The sequence below is a fragment of the Pelecanus crispus genome, chromosome 2 (genome assembly GCF_030463565.1).
Source record: "Pelecanus crispus isolate bPelCri1 chromosome 2, bPelCri1.pri, whole genome shotgun sequence".
NCBI lineage: Eukaryota > Metazoa > Chordata > Aves > Pelecaniformes > Pelecanidae > Pelecanus > Pelecanus crispus.
Window position 1 is genome coordinate 80701431 of NC_134644.1, and position 25111 is coordinate 80726541.

Here is a 25111-nt window from a genome sequence, read left to right on the forward strand (position 1 = left end):
CAAAAACTAAAGATGAGGAGAAGCTAGGTCTATCTAGATGCTTCAACTAAGGCCAGAAAATTAACTGTATTTTATATCATCTTTGCCAATAAGTGTTTAAGTTTCCCAGCTAAGTCAGAACATTTAAAGGTTTGCAAACTTCAGAGCTGCAGGGAGATACTAATAATAGTGAAGAGACTAAGTTTAGAGCTCACGATCTCCAAACTGTGACTAAATACTTCAGAATTGGTTATTTTTGGTCAAAACACATGCAAAAAGTTCAATCTGGGAAATAAGCCATAGTACAGGCCTTCCGGTAAAATAAACTTAAAAATAAATTAATTCATTGCTGCTTGTGTTGAAAATTATTTTATTTAATCTAAGGAAGGATTTGGTTTTCTACTTGGCAACCATAAATCTAAAAAATTAAACCACACTTGTCAGGATCATGCAGTTTTTGACTTGCAAATTGCATTCTTGATTTACTCATTAGACATTTTTAAAACATACTTTGGAGATAGGCACCAAGACCAGTGTTCTCAAAACTTCCTCAGTCTAACTCAGCTCAAAGCAACATAGATGCAAATTTTCTACCATTTTCTGATTAAAAGATGGCTAGAAATGCATTTGGTATATCTGAAAATCTTACTCATTTCCACAGAAATACAGTTAAAGAAAAAAAACAGTACTTGAAATGAATCAAACCCTTTTAGTCAGATGCAATAAGAGGGGAAAAAACTACAAAAAAAATGAAAGACTGACTCAGCAAGGTATTTCTGAAGATCTGATGCGGTAACTATAAAGAACCTGGCACCAAAGCACAGTAATGGAGGGATGAAGAACATGTGTTAACGTACTGCCAGGATTCACGCCAACACGTAAATAAAAATGCCCTTGGTTCCCTTTATTGAAAGATTAACAATTTCCTGCAATTTGAACAAAACATAAGAAAGTTCTTGATGAGGACAGCACTCCTGTCTAGGGTAAAAGCGCTTCTGATTGGACTCAACAGGAGTGCATAGCTGTATATAACGAGCAAAGCAATACATAAAGACAGCATGTCATGTTCAGAGCTGGTAATACATTACACTAGGAAAACCTAAAAAACCTAAAGTTTGTTACTAAGACCAATAGTCAATACTGCTAAGGGTTTTTTTTATTTGGTTTGGGTTTTTTCCCCACAGATTTCTAGATACTTTTGCAAATTGCATGGCAAACTTGGCTTTATTTTGGTAAACGTTGCTAATCCAAGCAAAAATGACAAAATACTGAAGTAAATGTAGTAGTCTTTAATAGCCTTTTTGCTAGAGAAACAACTCTAGCATTTACTTTTTCAAGCTTGCTTACCCAACACAGTGGCAAAAATCAAAGAAAATGGACAGACTTAAAATGATTTAAAAAAAAAAAAAAAATCAAAGCACAGTGCTAGGAGGGGAGGCTATATGGAAATAAGAGACCAAAAATTGTAGTCTAACAACATTGTGAGGCCTGATAACTTTGTTATCACACAGTTGTATATTTAAGCAAGTGTGACATAGGCAAATATCTCAGAAATAAACAGGAAAACAGAGTTTATTATTCTGCTTATGGATCCACTAACAATTCCAGGACTGGAACCCAGGCCTTTGCTAGGATACTTCAGAATTTCAGAGTACGGGAGATGATGTTCTCTTTTTACTGACACAGTGCTAACCCTCTGGATCTATGAAAACTAATGGTAGAAATAAAAGCTGCTTTTAAATGTTGCATGTATTTTAAAAGTGGTATGGAAATCAAAATGGAATGATGTAACATGAAATTAAGCTGGCTTTATGGCTTGTAGGTCAAGTGCGGCTCAAATTTAATCGTAGGTAATTTTTTGTACACTTGCAATCAACTGCAGTATTTACTATTAGAAAACTGCAACTGCAAAACTAATCATCTTTCTTTTTCATGCTTTGCTATTTTTCAGATGCAAACAAAACAAAAAAAAAGTAACTTACCTGAAAAACACAAACTCATAAAACATGACAGCCACACAGTAGCTAAAAGCTGCCATGACTGCAACCATTTGGAGAAATTTTGCTAGTAATTAGCATACATCTCAAACAATTACTGATTTAAAAGAAGCTATATGAGCAGTCGGCATAAAACCAGGTACAGGCTTGGGCACAGAAATTTCACTATGAACTGAGACAACTCCTGCTGTTTCACGGTTTTTCAAATCAGACCATCTCTTGCTTGAGATACTGAAAAACTCACCCCCTAGACAATGCTATGCTACAACCTGCATGAATGAGCCTTTTATCAATCATGATAACTTTTGCTTTTTTAGAGTTGCATTAAGATAATTGGTCTGCAACAGAAATTGACCACAGACATTGCATGAAGCAGCAGCATCCACCTGAGACTAAACTACCTACCACCACTTACATACTTCACTGGCACTCCTCTCTCGGGTCATTTCTCTCTCGGCAGACATTGCTCATTGCAATGACCCCCTTGTTATCTAGTGCTGCAAGATCTGAACACAAGCTTTCAACAATCTAAAGTTAAATCAGCATGCTTATTTTTTCATTATGCATACATGAGAAGGCCCATAAATGTAAGGACAAAATACGTCGCAATGGTAGTGGAATTACTTCTTATTCAGCTTTTGTGCACAAGTGTAGCACAAGGATTCCTCAAGCCTTCAGACATAAGCATCCATTTGAAAAGCTAGACAGTGAGCTTAGAGCACATCAGCTATTGCTTCATGACTACTTGGGGGCCCGATCTTAGTTCTTAAACTGAAATAATGTAACTTGCATCTACTGTGGGGCACTTACATGCATGTAAACTGTTACTCTGAAGTGACTGATATGCTGTTAGATACATGCCCAATACATGCACATCTTAGTTTATCCTTGCCTGCTTGTTTCCATGGCCCTGTTCTTTCTTAACCTTTATGAATTACCGTATTGGAGATTACTAGCTATAATAGCAGGCTGTTCTTACCCTGCAAAGACTATATTGTATCACTTGAAATGGGATGAGGAAGATAACATTAATAGACACACACCATGCTGAGCACTCAACACAGAGCTATTCTAGCTATTTCAAGTCAGCTGCATAATATTTAGGTAGTAATCATATGTTTGAATTTGATTTACTCAAATCCATATGTTTAATAAAAATTCATACTATTTGGAAAAATGTGTATGAGACTGAAGTAAAGCAAAACTGTGAATTACATATGTCACAAAACAGGAATGTGACAACAGCAAAACCTGGTATAATAGTCTGATGCTGTACTACCTAGCAAAAATAGTCATGGACTAGCTTTTCATTGGACAAATAGACAAAGACAAACGAGAGTGAACTGAGGTAAGAGCTAGAAATATAAAACCACTTCAAAGTTAGTCAGTTATCAGTCTAGTTTGCAAACAGAATCTCTAACGAAAAATTGGCTTTATGTACTCTCTTTAAATTCAAACATGACATAACTTCTCAAAATCCAGAAGGAAAGGGACACTTTGCTGGTCACGCGTCTAGAGAACAAGTCTTATGAGGAGTGGCTGAGGGAACTGGCATTGCTTAGTCCAGAGAAGAGGGAGACCTTATTGCTCTCTACAACTACCTGAAAGGAGGTTGTAGTGAGGTGGGTGTTGGGCTCTTCTCCCAAGTAGTTAGCGATAGGACGAGAGGCAATGGCCTCAAGCCGCGTCAGGGGAGGTTTAGATTGGATATCAGGAAAAACTTCTTCACAGAAAGAGTAGTCAAACATTGGAACAGGCTGCCCAGAGAGGTGGTGGAGCCACCATCCCTGGAGGTGTTCAAAAAACGTGTAGACATGGTACTTTGGGACATGGTTTAGCAGGTGTGGTGGTGGTGGGCTGACGGTTGGACTGATGATCTTAGAGGTTCTTTCCAACCTTGATGATTCTATTCTTGTTTTACTTTCATTAAAAAATAATCCAGCCACCAAGCCAGGAAACATGAAACTAATTGTTACTCTACCCTTAATTGGTTTAGTGGTGGACTTGGTAGTGTTACGTTAATGGTTGGACTGGATGATCTTAAAGGTCTTTTCCAACCTAAACAATTTTATGATTATATGACAGACAAGCATCACTTAAGTTTCTCAAATTCCCAGTCTGATTCAGAATTGAATATAGATCCAGTGGTTCCTTTTGTTTTAGTTTCAGATAAAATTAATTTAACAGAAAAAATGGCAACAGAATACACTTATTCATACTGAACCAGATCCTGGATCACTGACATGCTCATCCTAGAATGGGTCTTAGGGGATGAAGTGTAAAAATATTCTGTAGGAAGGACAAACAAAAACAAAAGCCTGGCACTGACCAGATATAGGATCATTTCAGCCAGATAAACATTATCCTAGTATATGTATTAGGTAAGGTACTAGACAAAAGGCCAACTACAATCTAAGTTCCCCATCATACTGGCATTCCCATAGGCCACATATCTGAAAAGAAGTGGAAAGGAAAAAAAGGAATAGTGCTGTAATAGCCAGCAGTGCTTCCTTTGTAGAGATTTTTTTCTGAAAACCTGGTAACGTGTTTGTAGTTGTAACTGCACAATAAGAACTGTTGTCATGACAAAGTAGAGAATCAAATCTAAGTCTCAAATTTGTTCAACATATCTGTGTTTCAAAGACAACACAGCATCTTCTTTACCTGCCAATATGGATGTCATACTTGCATGACTTTGCGTAACTGAGCAACTGAAGTGGTCATTTTCCTATTTTTTTCCTTTCACTTAAATAAAAAGAAGCTCTGCAGCCTAAAGCTCTTTGTAAAGAGCACTTCTGAAAAAGTACATTCAAAGTAACTTAATCTTCTAGCTTTCCAAAGACTTCTGTGTGGGACAAGAGTTGCTCATGAGAATAAAACATAACTTGTCTACAAGCATATAAACAGCAGCCCTTTTAGGAATGCTACTTTATAGGTTGCTATTAGAATTATGGGAAATAAATCAGCTGAACTCCCTGACATTGACAAGTGGGTCAAGTTGAGGTGAGCCCAATTCCCCTGAGCTCAGTTTACAGCTCCCTTCAGCTGATGAAACAAACTTCCTGTTGAACATCTCCTCTGCAGCAAAGTCACTGTCAAACTGTCAGCCAAGCTAACGGGCAGAGAGACATGAGGATCTGATAAGGCAATTCTATTTCCCAAGAAATTAAACCAAACAAGCAAAGGTTCTGGCCTATTTGACCTCTTATTCTTTTAGCAAAGAGTTTCACAAAATACAATAAACATCTCGGGATAGCTTTTTATGGTTTTTGTTGCTTACTTGTGAAAATATTAATACTTATTTAAATGTGTAATACAGTCTGATAGCACACTTAAGATCAGACTGATCTTACTGATCCCAGCTAATGAAAAAAGCTGCACCATAATCAGTAATTCAGGGTTTCCCAGATCAAATTCACCTATTTGAAACAAACATTGTTAAAAGTACATGGGTTAAAAAAAAGCAGGTATAAACAGATGTGCAAATAGATGAACATGAACTACCTGGTAAAGCAAGTGTTTTACCTCTTGAAGTAAGCCTCCGACAAAAAGTAACATCCTGTACTAAACTAGGGAGACCTAGGAGAAATAACTGTGCACAGATAGCTCCACTCTACAACAACAATGGAACAGACCTACAGTTTACAAAGCACTGGGTTTGGAAGTTGTGTTCTAGGATATATGGAGGGGAAAATTGAAAACCTAAACTGTTGCCCATCAACAAAAATGTATCTTCAGAAAATGCATTAGATTTTGGAAATCTTCCCAGAGGAAGTGAATTAAAAAAAACCCACAAAAAACCACAAACCAAAAAGCAGCAGCTCAGGAAATTTAAATCATATTGGAAGACAGTAATCAATAATGTTTTTCCCTTGAGTCACTTCTCATCGTGACAGTTGTATGCTCAGCATCAAATAATGAAAGTCTGCAGAACCAAGACTATGTCCCTAAGAGTTTGTGCTGAAACAATCTTTCAGCTTTCAAATATAAAGTATTCTTTAGGTAGCTTTGTTTAAATGCATACAAATTCTTTTTGCACCTTTTTAAAGGAGAAAATAAGACACAAAAATTGACCCTTACATGTGTAAGGACAGAAAAGTGCCATTATATCACCTTGCAAAAACACTGTATAGCCAGAGTATAATGGGATTTTTAATTTAATGTTCTTCTGTTAAAGAGCTTGAATTTCATAATTCCATGCCTAAGAATTAATGGGGGTTTTGTTTGTTTGTGTTTTTTGTTTGTTTTGGTTTGATCTTGTTTGGTGGTTTGGGGGGGGTTGGTTGGTTGTTTTTAAATTTTGCACCTCTGCTCTTTTCTCTAGAACAACACTAGCAATGCTCACACTTATTCTTGTCATCCTCCCTTTGAGAAAACTGTAGTAATCAAATGTTCTGGAGAAAAGCTTTGACATCTGGCAGGAGGGCTGGATGATGGCATCAAAGATATCCTTTTTTCTTGCTGCTACTGGAAGCCTCTCCACATCCAACTTAGCTGTCGATTGTACCTATCACAGGTTCAAGTCTTTCAAAAGCTATGCAATTTTTCCAGCTACACTCCCTCAAAAGTTTTCTGCATGAGGGGGAAGAAAGGACAAATAATTAGTTCTGCATTACAAAGCTAAAATTCACACGCAATAAGGGGTTTTTTTTGACTGAAAAGAATAACAAATACTTCTGCACATGCATTTAATAGGAAATTTCAACAGAGAGTTGCACATTAAAATCCTGCGCACTCTCATTGAGGATATGGTTTCAGAATTTAAAAACTGAATATTGTATTGATAAGTCCCTTGAATTCCAGTGTTATAGCTTTGAATTTATAAGAGATTAAGACTTCAAGGCTCTAATTTTCTTCTACAACAGCATCAAGGCCATTCCTCCTTAGTACTGTTTATAACACAAGCTACAAGTCTGCTTCCTTTTGAGCACTTAAGGAGGATCACTAGGAGGAAGACAGAACCAAGCCATTTTGGTTACAGATGAAAAGTGGCACCAAGAACCACATGAGTCATCCCAAGTTTTGAGTTCATAATTTACCTAAAGGACTGCACTGACAAACTCTAATTTTAAGTAAAAATAACACTCTGATACAGATAAGAGATGCAAAACAATATTACAGCTATTATAATTTTTTTAAATTGAGAACACAGTATTTAGCGAAATAAATGAGTTTGCTTTCCCTGTCATTATTTTGTTAGTATTTCTTACATTGCGACTAGCTCTCTGAACTCTTCATTTATCAGGAAATCAGTCTCCAAAGGCAAGAAGCATACACTTTAATAGATGGGACAAGAGGAAAAATATCAATCAGTTGTGTTCAGTCTTTCTAAAACCTCACAACATTTATGGTTTGCATTAGCTTTCTGTAAATCCTACTAAGACTTTGCTGGTCCAAAAAATAATCTTACAAGATAACACATAGGTCTGTCTGCACTACTTTTTATCCATAGCAGTAACTGTTTGGAAACAGAACTCTGAATCTTTTAGAGTATTTGATACTCGATATGCAAAGCAGATTTGGTTCTGAAAAACAAGTCACATCTCAATATTTGTTCAGGATTATTTAGGATTTTGAACTATTTAAGAAAAAAATGAGAATTTCAATATTTTCAAGATATTTAAGACTTCCAAAGAAATAGCCTATTATAATTTTTCCTAGAATTGAATAAAAACTAAATTGAGTTTAGTTAAAAGTTAACTTTAAAAAAAGTTAAAGAATGCCAAATACTAATTGTTCTCAGTTTCTTTTCCTATGACTACCACCACAGTCTTTAGTATTTCCACTAAAACCTTTAATACTTCTCTTCTGTTATTGAACCTATCTAGATTCACGCCAAGGTTTTCCAAAACTGATCAGTAATAGGAGAGTTCTGGGTGGGGTAATAAAGATGTTTAGGCATTAAGATTCTTCACAGGAAGAATCTTCGGATGTCTCAAGAAGTCTTCCCTCCCAAGGCACGTATGTTCGCACTTGTGGAAAAAGTTCTCTTAAAAATTACCAAATTAGGCAAGTAGCCTAAAGCTATTAACCACTTTTGAAAATGCTGTCATCTGAAGGGCAGGTCACAGGTTAATCTGCCTGGGGCAGGAATACAGGTGGACCACCAGGTGAGACAGTACTACTTTCTCTTTTCCCCGACACATGGAAGTGGCTATCAGACAGCTAGTGAGTGGCCTGCAAGTGGGTCAAGAGAAAACTGGTACTTCTCCAAAGCAGTGTTCCTAAAGCCAATGGAAGTGCTAGTTTGGCTGAGGCTATGAGTAAATACGAGTTTTCTTACTCCATGGTACCCATAACCAGGAGATAATCCTGCAATATACAATAGCTATGGAGAACAGCATAGTGGGAAATGTCAAACCTATTGGGGATGGCCGAGCACTGTCACTTTCTTATCCAGCACAGTCCCTAACTAGACAGGACTATGGTAGCTCACAATGAGCTTTTACCTGAGAGACATTTTATGCTTTAAGAGTTATATATTATATTTAAAAAAAAAAAAAAAAAGATATATGGCACAGACAACTAAGCTAATCTCACTAGCATGTCGCATTTTCCCTATGGTAAGCAGAATATAAAGGCCATCTGATTTCCCAAGTCAGAATGTACTAAATATTCATATAACTATTACAGTCTGACTATGGGATAAGGTATCATAAACCCAAGTTTTTATGTTGCTACAGTTTGTAAGTCATCTTCACATTATCTCCAGTTTAACATTTCCTCTCTTTTCTGGATTTGTGGTCTAAGCAGTTTCATCAAATGCCTCCAATTCCTGTAAGATACATTTGGTGCCATCTTTTGCAAATACACCACAACAATCAGCTAGCTGGTCCCAGCTTGTGACCAACACAATACAGATTTTGGGCTCATTAGACACTTTTAGAAGAGACTGCAAAGAAAACCAGTATTTTTTAATATTAAATTCGACCATACACGCAGATATTGTCTTTTCTTTTATACTGCATTTAGTAAGTGCAAAGCATCTTTACCTGACAGAGCATCTTGTGCTTCAAAAAATGTGCTGAGACCTCCTTTCACATAAGCTAGACTCCCCTCATTTTTCTTATTGGCTTGTTTCTTCAAGTTCACAACAGCCATTTTGAGCTGATCAAAACTGAAAAACAAACAAGAAACCCCCTGTGACATTCAAACAATGAATAAGGTCAGCTAATGAATAAAAAGAGCAAACTACTTGGAGAATAAAGCCAGGTACTTTTGCAATAACTATTAAGGACTGAGTAATTGCTAATGAGTGTGCTTCTCAAAAATGACAATTTACCCTTAGTCCAAAGAGGTTTTGGTTTTTTAGTTTTAATTCTAAATGGAGAGCTCCTATCACTCATGATAGAATACACTTCTTTATAATACAAATTAGTCAAGAAATTTCTTCTAAACATGCAACATTGCTCTTAGTTAACTGCCTGTACTACATTCAATAGGTGATATTACAATTCACTACACTTAATACACTAGACTAACTACTGGGATGTTAGAAGTCTTTAATAATGACATTTGTTTAACTCTCCAGCTTAGTTTACAACCCTTTTTCACTTTCAGTTTCTGAATCCCTTCAGTATTTTTATGTTGGTTTGGACATACAGTTCAGAATCAAACACAATTTGGACATACAGTTCAGAAATGAATTAGTGGAAAAATAAAGAAAAGCTAAACAGATTCCTGCTTTACGAAAGTATGTTTTTAATATGCAGTCTACTGAATTGTTTTTGAAAGAGACTTCATAGGGGAATATTCATAGAATCATAGAATCATCTAGGTTGGAAAAGACCTTTAAGATCATCCAGTCCAACCATTAACCTACACTACCAAGCCCACTCTAGACTAATCAAGGGTAGACCAGACTAAACCATATCCCGAAGTGCCACATCTACCCGTTTTTTAAACGCCTCCAGGGATGGTGACTCCACCACCTCTCTGGGCAGCCTGTTCCAATGCCTGACCACCCTTTCCGTAAAGAAATTCTTCCTAATCTCCAGTCTAAACCTCCCCTGGCGCAGCTTAAGCCCATTTCCTCTTGTCCTATCGCTAGCTACTTGGGAGAAGAGACCAACACCCACCTCACTACAACCTCCTTTCAGGTAGTTGTAGAGAGCGATAAGGTCTCCCCTCAGCCTCCTCTTTTCCAGGCTAAACAACCCCAGTTCCCTCAGCCGCTCCTCATAAGACTTGTTCTCCAGACCCTTCACCAGCTTCGTTGCCCGCCTCTGAACACGCTCCAGCACCTCAATGTCTTTCTTGTAGTGAGGGGCCCAAAACTGGACACAGTATTCCAGGTGCGGCCTCACCAGCGCCGAGTACAGGGGGACAATCACCTCCCTGCTCCTGCTGGCCACAGCATTCCTGATACAAGCCAGGATGCTGTTGGCCTTCTTGGCCACCTGGGCACACTGCTGGCTCAAGTTCAGCCAGCTATCTACTAACACCCCCAGATCCTTTTCGGCCAGGCAGCTTTCCAGCCACTCCTCCCCAAGCCTGTAGCGTTGCATGGGGTTGTTGTGACCGAAGTGCAGGACCCGGCACTTGGCCTTGTTGAACCTCATACAGTTGGCCACGGCCCATCGATCCAGCCTGTCCAGGTCCCTCTGCAGGGCCATCCTACCCTCGAGCAGATCGACACTCCCACCCAATTTGGTGTCGTCTGCAAACTTACTGAGGGTGCACTCGATCCCCTCATCCAGATCATTGATAAAGATATTGAACAAGACTGGCCCTAAAACAGAGCCCTGGGGAACACCGCTCGTGACCGGCCGCCAACTGGACTTAACACCATTTATCACTACTCTCTGGGCTCGGCCACCCAACCAGTTCTTTACCCAGCGAAGAGTATGCCTGTCTAAGCCGTGAGCTGCCAGCTTCCCGAGGAGGATATTATGCGAGAGATATTAATCACCAACTCATCATTGTGGTAGGTTTCTTTTTATCTTAGTTTTCTAATATTTCTAAATCACTGCCAGTTTAGATTTGATTTCACATTTTTATTTTTTGCAAGCAGCTGCAATTATTTTAGAAGTCTTATGTTGTGACTAATTCTTCATTACTTGCATATCATTTTTTTGTTGGTGATGGTGAACATAATCTCAGTAGTTATGCTACTGGATTCATTATATAAACACCATCACAAACAAGCTCAGAAATAAAAATATAACACATGATGTTCATCCTTAAAAGTTTTTTCTCCTACCTGCTGGCCAAACCCATTTGCTTAATACAAAAGAATCAAACATAAAACTGCACTATACCTCAGTGAGGAGAGGGAAACAATGAAGTAAGGAAATTAAGACCTAAGGCAATTCCACTAATACTCTCTGCCCATTTTAAACAGTGGTAGAAAAAGATGGATTAAGGGAATAAGCCAAACTTTAGTCCAGGCAGTGAGAAGGCTATCGCCACCTGCTGGGAGACAAAACACACTGGTGCACTTACAGACATTTTCCTTTTTATACTGATGATGTCACAACACTTTCCTTTATTTCCTGTTTCCATCTGCTGGACAGAAATCACATTACTCAATAGCTGGATTGGTCTACTTGGGCATACAAGAAGTACTTACCAGCAGCATTTTCAAACTAACAAAAATCCGTACAGTTCTCTTTTTAAGCACTGTTTCATGTTATCTGATGATCTAATAGTATGTCTAAATAGTTTATTTATATTTGTCAGGATATTGCCGGGGTAAAAAAAAAAAATTAAAAAAGATGTTATTTTGATTGCTTAAAAAGAATTTCCTTCAAGGAAAAAACAGACGTAAGCTAACCAAAACATCAGTGCACCACACATTTAGCACTCCCAATACCTGAGGTTACGTAGAGGACAAGAACTAAACCATTGCTGTGTGTTTCTGGAAAAACAGCACCAATTATATGGGGCAGATAATTATACAATTCCAGAATATTTCTAAGACTACACAGTTTGAAGGGGGGCTGGGGGGGGTGAGGACACACAACAGTTTTGCTGCTCCTTTATTTAAAAAGCTATTTATAATTAGATTCAAATCATGACTGGATTCACCCCACCCTTTGAGCCATTCTTTCTGTTGAGTTTTACAGCAGCTTGTGCACCTTCAGCGCTAAGATTTACATTTTATAAAGCAATATAAATGAATTAATATGCAAAAAAACACGTTTCATTTAAAAACAAAAATTAGTATTTTTTTATTCCACTGGACTGAGGGGACCATGACTTGAAACTGTTGACATGCAAAGACACAAATAGATGGTTTCCCACCCCCCACACCCCCGCCCCAAGAAAGATGAAGAATTTAAGCTGATACTAGACAAAGTGTTAAAAATGTTTTTTCTTAATAGGAAGCTTCAAATTTACATGAGAATGGACCTTCAGGTACCGATCTGCTGGCATAGTACAAGTTAAAAAGGGGCCATACAGGCTAATGTAACTATTTAAGTTATCAATTCTTAGTACTGATGACCAGAAAAATCAGTGTTTTCAGTGACACCTTGTTATATTAGAGATATAATCATTATATTATGCTGTTGCTCATATTCCATGGTAATTCTGATAAATAGAGTAATTTAATCAGTTTTAAGAAGTCATTTAATTAATTTTCTGGATCCACAGCATCCTTAAATGTACCTAAGCCATCTAACGACAGACAGCTGTCAAATCAAATCTCAGCACTCTCCAGTGATGGTGATTATGCAGCTTTCCAAGTTACACTGTCCCAGGGCTTAAGCAGTCTAATATTTTTTTTAATGTCCATTCGAATCTCCCTTGTTGCAAAATGAGACCGCTTGTTCTATTCTTGGTAAACCAGAACAATCGATGGCTATCCTTGAACTGCCCCCTACGTATTTCAGAACATGCATTCTGTATTAATTTTGTTTCTTTTCTAAAAGCACCTAATTCATTCAAGCTGTATACCCAGATATTTACATACTCCTATGTTTGTGGCTGAGCTCTCATATCTTTCTTAAAGCAGTGGCCAAAACTGGGCAGAGCATTTCAACTGCATCTTTAATAATATCGAGCAGAGTAATTATCCCCGTATCTTACGTAACACATTCTTGCTGATACACCCCAGAAGATGATTTGTACTAGACGGCCAGCTGGTATTTATGTCACATTACAAACACCAGACTGTCTTCTGTACTACTGTTGCCCAGCCTCAGGTGTGTACTCTGCTGCTTGCCTTCCCCACACCCCTCAGAGCCTTGCACTCAACTATTTCACAACTGCTACAGCCAAGGCTGCCACTGGTTATCGCATCCCCTGCCTTGCCTGCAAGAATCAGATTTAGGAAAGCAGCATCCCTAATTGCCCACCTAGCAGCTACATTAGAAGTCATTCCCAGAACTCTCCACAAGCCTCCTGGATTGCTGCTCTTCCTGTAGATATCAGGGAGGTTTAAGTCTTGTACAGGACCCAGGGTCTGTTCTCTGGACACTTCCTCAAGTTGCTTAAGAAAGATTTTGTTCACTTCCTCATCCCGCTGTGATGTCATCCTGTCCAGCCTCTTGAACAAGGTCTCAATCATCCTGCTACCTGCTCCATAAGACGGACCATCTATTTATTCAAGCTGTTCCTTCACACAAAGGTCAAGCCCCTCTCTTCTTTCCTGGGTATCTTTCTCAGAAGGCCTCTTCCCATCCATCACACAACACTAGACACATTAGCTATCCCACTTTATTCCAGTAATATGCTTGTCTAAGCCCACATATGGAGCTCTGGCTCCTCTTACTTGTTTCCCAGTCTGCATGCCAGTGTGTAAAGGCACCTTCCAACTGGTTTTGCAATTCCCAGCAGCACTCTCTATGCCATCACTGAACCACATATGTAGCACTCTGTCCCTTCATTTAACTGCAAGCTGTTATCACCATCCCCTGATATTCCTAATTTGAAGTCCTTGTCACCAAAGTGCAAACCTGCTGGCAAAGATGCTCCCACCCCACTTTTTCAAATGAATCCCATTTCTCACTAGCAGTCCTTATTCTTTAGTAATGGATCCATGGCTACAGAATTAAAAAACACTGCCTTTGAAAACAGCAGTACAGCCATCTGTGAACCTACAGGATGCATCCACTACTACTTGAGGCTTTCCCCTTCACCTGTAAATCAAAGCAAATACACAGGCTCCCATGTTCTTCACTTTTGTCCCCAGGTCTTTGCAGTCACTCTTGATCTGTTCTGCATCCCTTTTGGAAGTGTCACTGGTGCCCGCATGAACAAGTGACAATATGGTAATAGTCAAATAGCCCCATGTAAAGCAAATATCTTAAAAACAGCTACATCAAAAGCTGTTTGTTCTTTCTCACATTATCCCCTCAGCTTTTTAAAAAACCTCATGATCCCCAAAGTTATCAGATTGTGACAGACAGAATTAATTTTGAATCACTCCTCTTTTAGTCACTTGATTTCAAAACATGCTGTCATTATGTGTGTATTAGGTAATAATGTTCTTTTGCTGTTGTTTTGGCTCTTCGATCTACCATCACTTTGAGAGGAAATTAAAGTATTTCCCAAGTAGATTAATGGTTATTTCTGAAGCTCCTACCCCACCCCCCCCCCAAAAAAAAACCCCAACCCAACCCACACCTGTTTCTACCATTAGATAGCAAAAAAAGTATCAAATAAATTTGCAAAGTGGTATTTCCCTTTAAAATGCTAATCAGAATACCCAGCTGCAAACAACAAAAAAGGCTCACTATTTCTGCTAGAAATTACTTCCAGTATTATCTAAACACCAGCAGATAAAAGTCTCAGAACTCAGTTATACATGCAAAAATGTATTTATGTAATGCATCCATGTAAGTACATATTATGAACTAGATTTAAAAATGAAAATGTTAATGGTCAAGATTTTAAGATATTTACCTCAAAGATCTTAATCACTTGTCCAACTTCTTTTACTACACCATTTTCCACAAGAGTTAACTAAAAGCTAACTGATACTACTAACAGTTTTACTCTTAGTCTGTTCAGTGCCCTTATCCTGAGCCTCTAGTCATGATTTAAGTTAACACCTGGAGTTTCTACTCAAGGCCATGCTGCCTAACTTCTTGATTCATAAAGGGCTTTAGCCTGAAGCAAGACAACTTCCATTTGACACTGGGTGGGGAGTCAGGGGAAAAAGAGGCCATAAATTAGGTATGGTTAAAAATGAAGTTTTCCTGATAAAAACCAGAAAGCTGGTTAATTCAAGTTTCTAGCCAAGCAGAAACACCACAGGCAGTAGAGACTACAGGTCTATTACTGTAAATGTCAGCCACCAATGACACATCTACTGTATAATGAAATAACACCAAGTGACTTGCATTTAAAACAATTATTTATACAATAGCAACAAACCTTGTTGTTGAATGATTCTCAATCAGGTACCATGCAGCAGAAAAGTTTTCACTAGTGAAATCAGCACTCATCCCAGGAAACAGTGCCTCTAAATCTTTTTGAGGAAATCTGCCTCTGAAAAATGAATATTCATTTCTTCAGTAAGACATATTCTGGTGAACGATTTACAATTAAACATGTCACATAAAAAACCCCAAAAAACCAAAACCCAAATCATGTTCTGACAAGATTTAAGTATAAACTTTTATCTCACCATGAAATTAAGTCTGGTATTATAGACACATGTAGAGTGACTGGGAAAGAAAAGATTGAAACCTAATCTAAGTAAAACTAATTTTACCATTTTGATTTCACCATTACACATATGACAGAAATGTTGCCTGTACAAAATGCTTCTAAAGAAAAAGAACTGCTGCCTTCCGAAAGTGGGACTAGGCAGACTCACCGGGATACTACTAACATTCAAATGCAGGGCCACTAATGCTGAATGTACTCAAAGTCAGCTCTACCTTTTAAACAGGAAAATCAGTACACCAAGCCAAGTAAGAGAGAATATTCTCTATAAGCCATCAACCAGTATCTATCTAACTTTAAAATGACAGGACATCGCCAGGTTGACAGCTTATAGGTGATCTCACACCATTATCCATTGATCCATGCACAGCACAAGTCCCACAGAAACATGAAGATACACAGTGCATACTTCCATTATATAGAAACACTGAAAGAAATCCCAAGTTAAAATCATCCTCTCGCAAAACAGAGTACACTGATCTGTCTGTTCATAACACATGAAACAAAGGAAAAGTGGGCATGTCTTGAGCAAGAAACAGTCTTACAAGGCATAAAGATAGCATGCAAGCCAATCCCTTGTGAAAGCAGTTTCTCTACAGCAGTATTTTTGAAACTACAAGTACCTTCTAAGATACTAATACAGAAAATGTATTCCATTTATTTTAAGTCAGTGTAACAAAAATATTTAAAGCACTTTTTGAAAACATGACAATCTTCATCCCTCAGTCCAGACACACACTTAACTCCTGGCCATATCCATTCCACCATGCACTCTCAGTACCTCACCAGGTAGAGTCACCACTCTATTCTTTACCACCAGCTGCATCTCATCTTCAGAAACTAATTGTGGCAAACAAGTTTACTTTTGGTCAGCCCTGAATTGGTCAGGCAGTTGGACTAGATGATCATTGTAGGTCCCTTCCAACTGAAATATTCCATTCTAAAAATTTACTATGTCATTTTTGGATCACAACATCAAACTCAAAAGTCAATAAAATCCCTCTCTGATGCTCACAAGCTAGGCGAACTCTGCTGTAGAAAGCACCCTGTACACAAATGCAAACCTGTGTACTTTGCATTTGAGATCTAACTTGCATGGGGGTAGCAACCCAGACTCAGCTACTGGAATTACATTTAGTATGTATGAAAAGCCATTTGAATGGACACGAAAGCAATGATTTGTTAGTTTTGTTTTTTCTGTAATCTAAACATATTTCAAGATAGCTAAAGCTGGTTTTATTACAAAAAACAAACAGCAGATTAAGTGAAGCAAATCTAAAGGCAGCACATTGAAAAGTACAATTATATAAAAACAAGAGTTGTTTTCTGTAAGTTTCTACTCATATCCAAATGGCCATTAGCACAAGCAGGTACAAAGGACCTACATACAAAATGACATGGCACAGAAGTCTTTTATTAGTAGCACATGATTACAGCAGGGACATGAAGCAATACTTTTTAAAAAGCAGCAAAAAAAAAAAATCATGTGAGATGCAAGGAAAAGTGATGATGTGAAAAGTAGAGAGGCAAAGAAAATAGTGAGAGAAACAGAAGTAGCAACTAAAAATGAAGGTCCCAACATTTCTCTGTGTTCAAAAAGTGATAATGTTAATATAAAAATTTATAAACATAAGTAGGGAGATTCAGGATTACCAATGACCTCGAATTTCATGAATGCCAGTTAGTTAGCAGAAGATGCTGATGGATGTAAGGAGGAGAAGAAAGTTTAAATTTATCCTTCCCTTAAAGACATTTTAAGATATCTTATTTTTCATTCAAAGTAGTCAGAAGTGCCCAGGAGGCACATGAATTTGTAGGACAGTAAGTCACATGTGATACATGGCATGGCTGTCCAAAAAAGCTTTTATATTAAATCCACACATGGTGGCATCTTTGTGGTCAGCTACGTTTTTTTAATGCTAAAACCCCAAAACAATAAAAAACTTTCAGTTACCTCAAAAGAGACTCAGACCTTAAGCGCAAGCACTATAGAAGTGCATGCACACAATACAGAAGCAGAATTTTGTTCATATTTTTCAGAACTTCAATGTATTTTCTCAGAAGCCAAAAGAAACAGATATAACACAAAAAGCACACACACTTGACAAATATACCTTTACCAAATGCTCCTTATTATTGCAAGATTGTAAAACATATGCAAGACAGTTTAAGCTTATGCATGAGCTATACAATTCCTAGGGGAAAAAACCCTATATTTTATATATATTCAGATAAAGACCAATAATTTAGCTAGGGATGTAATAAATCCCTGCAAATGAGTTTTGCCCACAGACAGTGGGACAGAAATGAAAGGGTTTTTTTCAGTTTGATGTTTGACTGCATTGAAAAGTTATTAGGAGCTTTTTTCCAGCAGATGTATTTGTGCAGAACCATAAATTAGCAATGCGTTTATGGGTGCTTTTATCTGTGTGGACATATTTTAAGACAGTCACAACAGAGTAGAAACATGAACGCGAATGTGTGCGGTATGTTAACAATATGTTATACTCTGTGGTGCAGTGTCCTTATTTTTACCATAAATTTTACCAGTAGTTTTTCCACTAACAGATATGGGGAGCTTGGAATGACTTGCTACAGCTGTCTTCACCACAAGCTGCTCACTGAAAAGTTCAAACTCAAAGCAACTGTATTTCTTAAATGTCTGGCTAGATGCAGCTAAAAAGAGACTGACTCCACATAGACACAAGTTGGTTCATTAACTTCCATTAGTAGATTTAATAAATCTTTGGAAGTTGTCCTCATGAAAACTTGCTTACTGTTTACTTGTAAACAAGCACATATGTGACTTGAGAAAGTATTTCACATTATGGGGTGAATATGAACTAGTACAAAAGCTGATACCATGCTGACACGCAATGAAATTGTTGATTGTTTTTCTGTTGATTCGCTCCTTATACAAGAATCACTTCAGGAAGCAACCCTGAATACTTAATCATTGATTAAAAAGCAATCACTGTAAAAGAAACTGGGAACCACAAACTGAATCTAGAAAACCTCAGAAAAAGAGAAGTTTACCATCCTTGACAACTCTACCTATTTTGCTACCTTTAATACTTCAGCAAAGGTACACATATTGGATTTATATAGTAGTATTTTCTGCTAGGCAGACTATTTTATTTAAAACAGAACCAGATCTGGTACTAGACCTCTAGTTAACATTTTAAAGTAGTCTTATTCATCCATCAGCAACAATTTTAAATATAAAAGTAATTAAGACTTCACATACTGTTTATTTTCATGAGAACTATAATAAAAATAAATGGTTTCAAGCCACTATACACTTTCACTTCCCTCACACGTATTTTGAATATATCTATACAGTCATGCAGTATTAGATGTAGTGGTCCTTGCTTCCATATAAAGGGCATGCACATCTACTTTGGATTCAAAACACATACGGTACAATCAATTCACTTGTGCTACATGTGCCCATCAATACAAGTCCCTCCCTCCACAACCCCAAACTTTAGATTCTGTATAGCCTGATACTCAATAAATCTAATTTAACATCACAGCATATATTGGCTCTTACAAATTCTACTGCAGAACTTGTGCATATACAGAGGATTTATATTCTCTAGAGGTTTAAGATTAGCTGTAATCTCCATGACAGCCTCCAAGCAGTCAAAATTGAGTAACAGCAACAGAATGCAATGGACACAAATGAACAGAGCTTGACTATGAATGCAGCTTAGCAAATTGTAGTTTTTCTGTAAAGATTATTTTGCTCCCGGAGTTTCAGAATGTCATAGCATGCTTTTCAGCATACATAACAATATACACAGATTAAAGGCAGGTCCCAAAACGGGATACAGCCACCAAAGGTAACTTGAACCTCAATTCCACAGGACTTTATAGGTCAAAAGGAGCAACTTTATATAAACACAGATTCTGAATAGCAACCAGCATAAACAAGCTCCAGCTAGAGCTGCTGTACACCCCCGCCCCTGTCTGGTACCAGTCAGACTCCTAGAAGCAGGCTTTGTATCAGCTGTACTGTGTTAATCATGCAGGCAAGAAGACCAGCATAAGGGACACTGAAGTAGACTAAACATGACAAATCAGAAGGTGTTAACAAAGGTCTCTGCAACAACCAAAAGACAAGGATGCACTCTGGCAATTAATGCCTAGGAGGTCTATCTGAAATACGACAGCAAAATGACAACCGTATTTGAAAAATGGTAGAATGTGATAAGAGAAATCTACTAAGAGATTATAGGCTGGTAGCTGCAACTGATGCATCAGCCTTGCAAGCGGTAAGTGTTACTGTATTTTTTAACATCATAAAACTAGGACTATATACTACTATACACTGCCTCTCTCCCACAGGTTTCACAATTTTTCCGCATGCATCTCTGTGATAAAAGTTTCCACAAGTCCATCACGTTCAAGGATGAAATTGACTGCATTTCCATACAAGCCACTTAAAAAAAATATCAAAGCCTCCAGAAAGTCTTTTCCTATCTCATGGTAGCTGGCTGACGTTTACCATTAGGTGGCAGCGTAAGATCATTTGTTCCCTCCTCCCAGATGAACTGTTTTGGAAGCTGGTGTGGGAAGAGGGAAGCATCTGTATTGAGTGGGTGGATACAGAAGTATGTGGAATGTACTTAGCATGTCAGCATTTGCTTTCATGTACAAGACTGATCCACCATAATGACCTCTGCTACATACCAAACAACAAACACTATTAAAAAATTTTCTAACCACCACTAGGTCTGACTGCTGTTACTGCTTTGCAGAGAAATGGATTTTCTTAGTCTGACAGAGTAGGTAGAGGAGGCAGGGAACATTTGATTAAACAAGGACTTGCAGGAGGGGGAAAGTATATGGTACATCTGAACAAGCAATTCATTCATAAATCTTATGCAGATCTAAATTTTCCACCAACAGATTTCAACCAGTGCCATTATGAAACAAGCATCACATTCTCTCCCAGAACTGTTCAAAATCCTGAACAATCCTATGTTGGTAGGACATAACCTACCAACCTGCTCTTGTAACAGCTCTAAACTGTGAAAACCAGCCCCAAGTACTGAAACATCGCTGTTAATGTCAGCATCTTCATACCAACTTTTCCACTTTCTCAGACTGAGGCGACTACTCTGTATACTCTTTTTCTTCCTGCAAGTTATTTAAGCGTTCTGTAAGGGTTTCTAGCTACATCTGCATAACACCACAGCCGGAAATATTCCTTGGGGAAGAAGGTGGCACAGATCTGCTTTGCACTTAAAACCAGCATAAAGATGGTGATAGAAAACTAAAGCTCTGTATCGGTCTTTACTCCACCCTGAAAACTAAAAAACCTAGAACTCAAAGATTAAATATTTTAAATACCTATTTTCTGGTGTAAACGAAATACTTCATAGCATACACACAATATGCACTAAGTGATAGCAATGTAAAAAAACCCTCATCTAATTGGATCAGTTCTGTGTTTTAAAAGATGAACAAACAACTGGTAGCAAGGCAGGAGAACAAACGTGTGCAAATGCTCTTCTATGAATACATTGGTAACTTTAAGGATCACCACTGAACATAATAACCAGCAAGTTCAAGTTTCATTAAAATGAAAATGATTTTATTACTTAGCAACTGAGATTCTTAGCTGTACAGCACAGGAACAGCAATTAATTCTTGGAAAATACAAAGAACTTACCAGCCAGAAATTACGTATATTTACTACTTGTTAAACTTGCAGGCTGAAAGATGATGGCTTGCACACAGTGTATACATATAACATTTAAAATATCTTGACTATGTAAAAACAACCAGGAGGATGAGTGTGTGTCCATAGTTCTTACTTTGCATCCTTGCAACATTTGAGTATGAAAAGAGAATTCCAGTACATATTTTGAGTATATATATTACTCCTACAATATACCTACAGGCAGTATTCTAATTATTAATAGAATGTGTTAGACCCACTGTTATCTATTTCCCTCACTTCACCGTTCAAACCTTTTGTTCACTTAAATCCCAGTCACTCCCAATTAAACTCCAATCTTAACTCTACTTAGTCAGAGTAAATATTTTTTTGTCCCTGTGCTTGCCTAATAGCTTAATGAAATGCTGTACTAAAGCATTTCTGTTCGTTACTTATGGGATCTTTTTTCTAGTACATCCCACTTGCAACACCTTGAAGCACCCACCTAAATGATTCAAAAGCTGATTAATTTTTAAATTAATTTTAAATAAATTTTAAATTAAATAGATGCATTTTAATTGGACAAAGAACCATAAGCGATGTCTAAAAACCCACAAAAGGAACTTTTAGAACTAAGCATAACCCATGTTAAAAAATACTACTAATAAAAATCACGACAGATAGGCGATCTAACTCTCTGCCATGCTACAGATTGTCTTTTCTGTATCATTTGCTGATTGACTGACAAACACCTTCTAGAGGGAAGATTTCTTTCTGTCTTTCAGTCTGCACTCTACCCACTTCCTGCCTTCTCTTCAGTGTGCTCTCCCATCTGGCTTACTCCTATCCTATTTTCTCACATCTGTTTTTCTCCCTGGTCCTCTCTTGAAATGTTTCTTTTGTTTACCACTATTTGCATAACCAATACAAGGCACTCCCTTCCCTTCCTTATCAGCCATCAGGCTACAAGGGTTGCAAATCCCACCAAGTCATACCAATGCAAAACGCTTCAGCTTCAAAATTAAAATACATCTCAGTTTGCACACATCTAAAAATAAGAAGCCAAAGGTATTAAGAAGGAGAGACCCATTATGCTGCAGAGTCCCATCTCCTTGTATACACAACTGTTCTTCATAGAATCATAGAATCGTTTAGGTTGGAAAAGACCTTTAAGATCATCCAGTCCAACCATTAACCTAACATTACCAAGTCCAGCACTAAACCAATTAAGGGTAGAGTAGCAATTTCATGTTTCCTGGCTTGGTGGCTGGGTTATTTATAATGAAAGTAAAAACTAGGAATCATTAAGATTGGAAAGGATCTCTAAGATCCTCAGCCCAATCATCAACCCAACACCACATGCCCACATGTCCCAGAGTGCCACATTTACCCGTTTTTTGAATGCTTCCATATTAGGCTCTCTTTTATTTTAAAGATTGCAAAATTCTAACTTCCATATGACTTCTAGTGACAAATTATTCCCATGCCTAGTAACAGTTAATGCTGATATCTTGCTTATCCACTCCCTTTCCTAACTTATAATTGCCTTTTTTCACTACCTTGTACACCTCATTACTTATCCATCCCATACGTCAAGTATTTGCAAACATGTGAGTTCAGTTAAACTATAAGGTATTTAGAGATTATTTTATAAAAGTAAACATTGCATTGCTCCAATTTTTCAAGCAAATTATGAAAACTTTTCCATTGGGGAGGCACTTTTTAAACACAGAATGTTCCATCTATAGTCATAGCTATTAACACCATGCTGTCACCCACAGCACAAGGGCAGACCAGGCTTTTCCTCTCTTTCCCCATCTCTCTCCCCTCTCTACAACTTACCCCTCAATCTCTTTACACAATTACTTGTTATATTGACTAGTGTTCCTTCTCTCAAATTGGTCATTTTCAACACCAGTGCGTGCCATAATCTTCACACTTCACCTCTAATGAATTTGGAGGTGAACTTGGAGATTAATGAACAATGAACTAGGCTTGATATTATGATTGCCCAAGTATTTGCCTATTTTCTCCCGCTCACAAAAAGTTATTTCCTATCTGTACTTACATATTTCTGACTTATTTCTTTTTCACACAAAATCTGAGGTTTCATTAATATAATATATTCTAATGCTTTCAGATGAAACATTTAAAAAGTAGTATCGTTGGCTTCCTATTTAACAAACATCCAAACAGATGACTCTAAATTAAACAAATCCTAAACTAATGCTGTTAAGGTTTCTGGAAGATAATTCTTAATCTATCACATTGCCACTGTCTTAACTGTAAGAACTATCAATTTTGGTTATTAAGTCAAATACTACATTAGAAGTTTTGTTAAAATAAGGACAAATTAAAAGTAACTGTCACAACCGTCGTATTTACAGAAAGAAGTATTGTGAGATACATATGGATAGAGGACTATGCAAGAGAACTAGTTATCTTGACTTAAATCCCAGATAAAATAATGGAAGAGCTGTTGCAGGGTTCAACAAATACAGAATTAAAGCAGAGAAAATTAGTTGTGGCTGGCTGATATTAAAACCGTTTCATACAATGTTTGAGAACATATTCTATAGGCTTTAAGTATTTCATTGAAAAAAGTAACCAGACAAAGATAATATATTGTCATTTTAAAGGAGACTTGCTACCATAGGATTGATTAAAACTTAGTTTTACACGATGTCAACAGAATATATCACATGGATTAAAGAACTAACTGCAAACAAAAAAACTCAATCCATGGAGAAGCAAACCTGAGAACACCTGTAGGTAAAGTTTTACTAAAGCCCACATTACTCTTTCATCAGTGTTTGCATCATTACCAATAATAGTTTTATCACCAATATTTTTTTATAAATAGTTGGTAAAAATATTAAGAAGAGAGACTGTCATTTGGACTGAGAAGACAGACTTGTCAAAGAACCAGCAAATAGAGAAACACTATCAAATACAAAAAGATGTAGCTAGGATAAAGGAATGCAGGCCATCGCTACAGAATAATGGGCAAGCATGCCAGCAGCAAAAGTAGCAAGTCAAGAGAATCAGCTAACAAGCCACTCACTGCTAGTTGCCAGTGCAGCACTGTGGTAAAACAGATTTTTTTTTTTTTTTTTTTTTTTTAAAATTTACAAACAGGAGGGAGAGTGGAGGAGAGACAGGAAGTCTTCTGGTAAGACACTGGAATACTGTCCACAGTCCTAGAGACCACATTTTAACTGGGTTGGAAAACTGGCAAAGATGAAGGAAGTATCTATCAAAAGTTACATCAGAGGCTGGAGAAAAATACTTAGAGACGAAATCTTCAGCCTATTACAAAAAAATTGGGTTAGCATTTTGAAAAGAAAGAAAAACTCATATTCAAACTAGGAAAGCAGTGCACAGCCTGAGGCTGGGAAGCTGATGATGGATCCACTAGAAATCCCATACAGATTTTGGCAAAGTGCAGTTTCCCCATCAGAACAAGGTAACAACGGACACTGCACATTATCTCCAATGCACTCCTCCTCACAGAGTATTCAGCAGAAGAGACCCCTAGTAATAGTTTAATTTTAAATAGTCTTCAATTTTGGTAGAGCTGGTATCCTGATCAAGAGAAATATTATTCCTGATGCTATTTCTAGGAGTTGGTCAGGTTTGGAGCCCTAAGAGTGTCCCATTTAAAGCCCTCTAATTCTGTTTATCACTCACTATAACATTTCTATTTCAAAAAAAATATCAAATTCCACCATACTTATGAACAAAAGTAAAGAATTCTGTGGGTTGGAAAAAAGTATTAATATTTCAGTAAAATGAACTAGTTGATGTGGTATAATAAATCACATTTTACGGTGCAATTTTACCAACAGAT

The 25111-nt window shown here is 37.4% G+C and overlaps 1 protein-coding gene across 1 annotated transcript in view; it reads right to left on the reverse strand.

Moving 5' to 3' along the window:
* Positions 1-25111, reverse strand: part of EXOC2 (exocyst complex component 2) — a 122497-nt gene that overhangs the window by 90577 nt on the left and 6809 nt on the right. The window contains exons 4-5 of the mRNA XM_075705158.1: positions 15300-15413; positions 8969-9093 (exon numbers count right to left, since the gene is read on the reverse strand). Of these exons, the coding sequence (XP_075561273.1) occupies positions 8969-9093; positions 15300-15413 (239 nt within the window). The remainder of the gene's footprint in view (positions 1-8968; positions 9094-15299; positions 15414-25111) is intronic.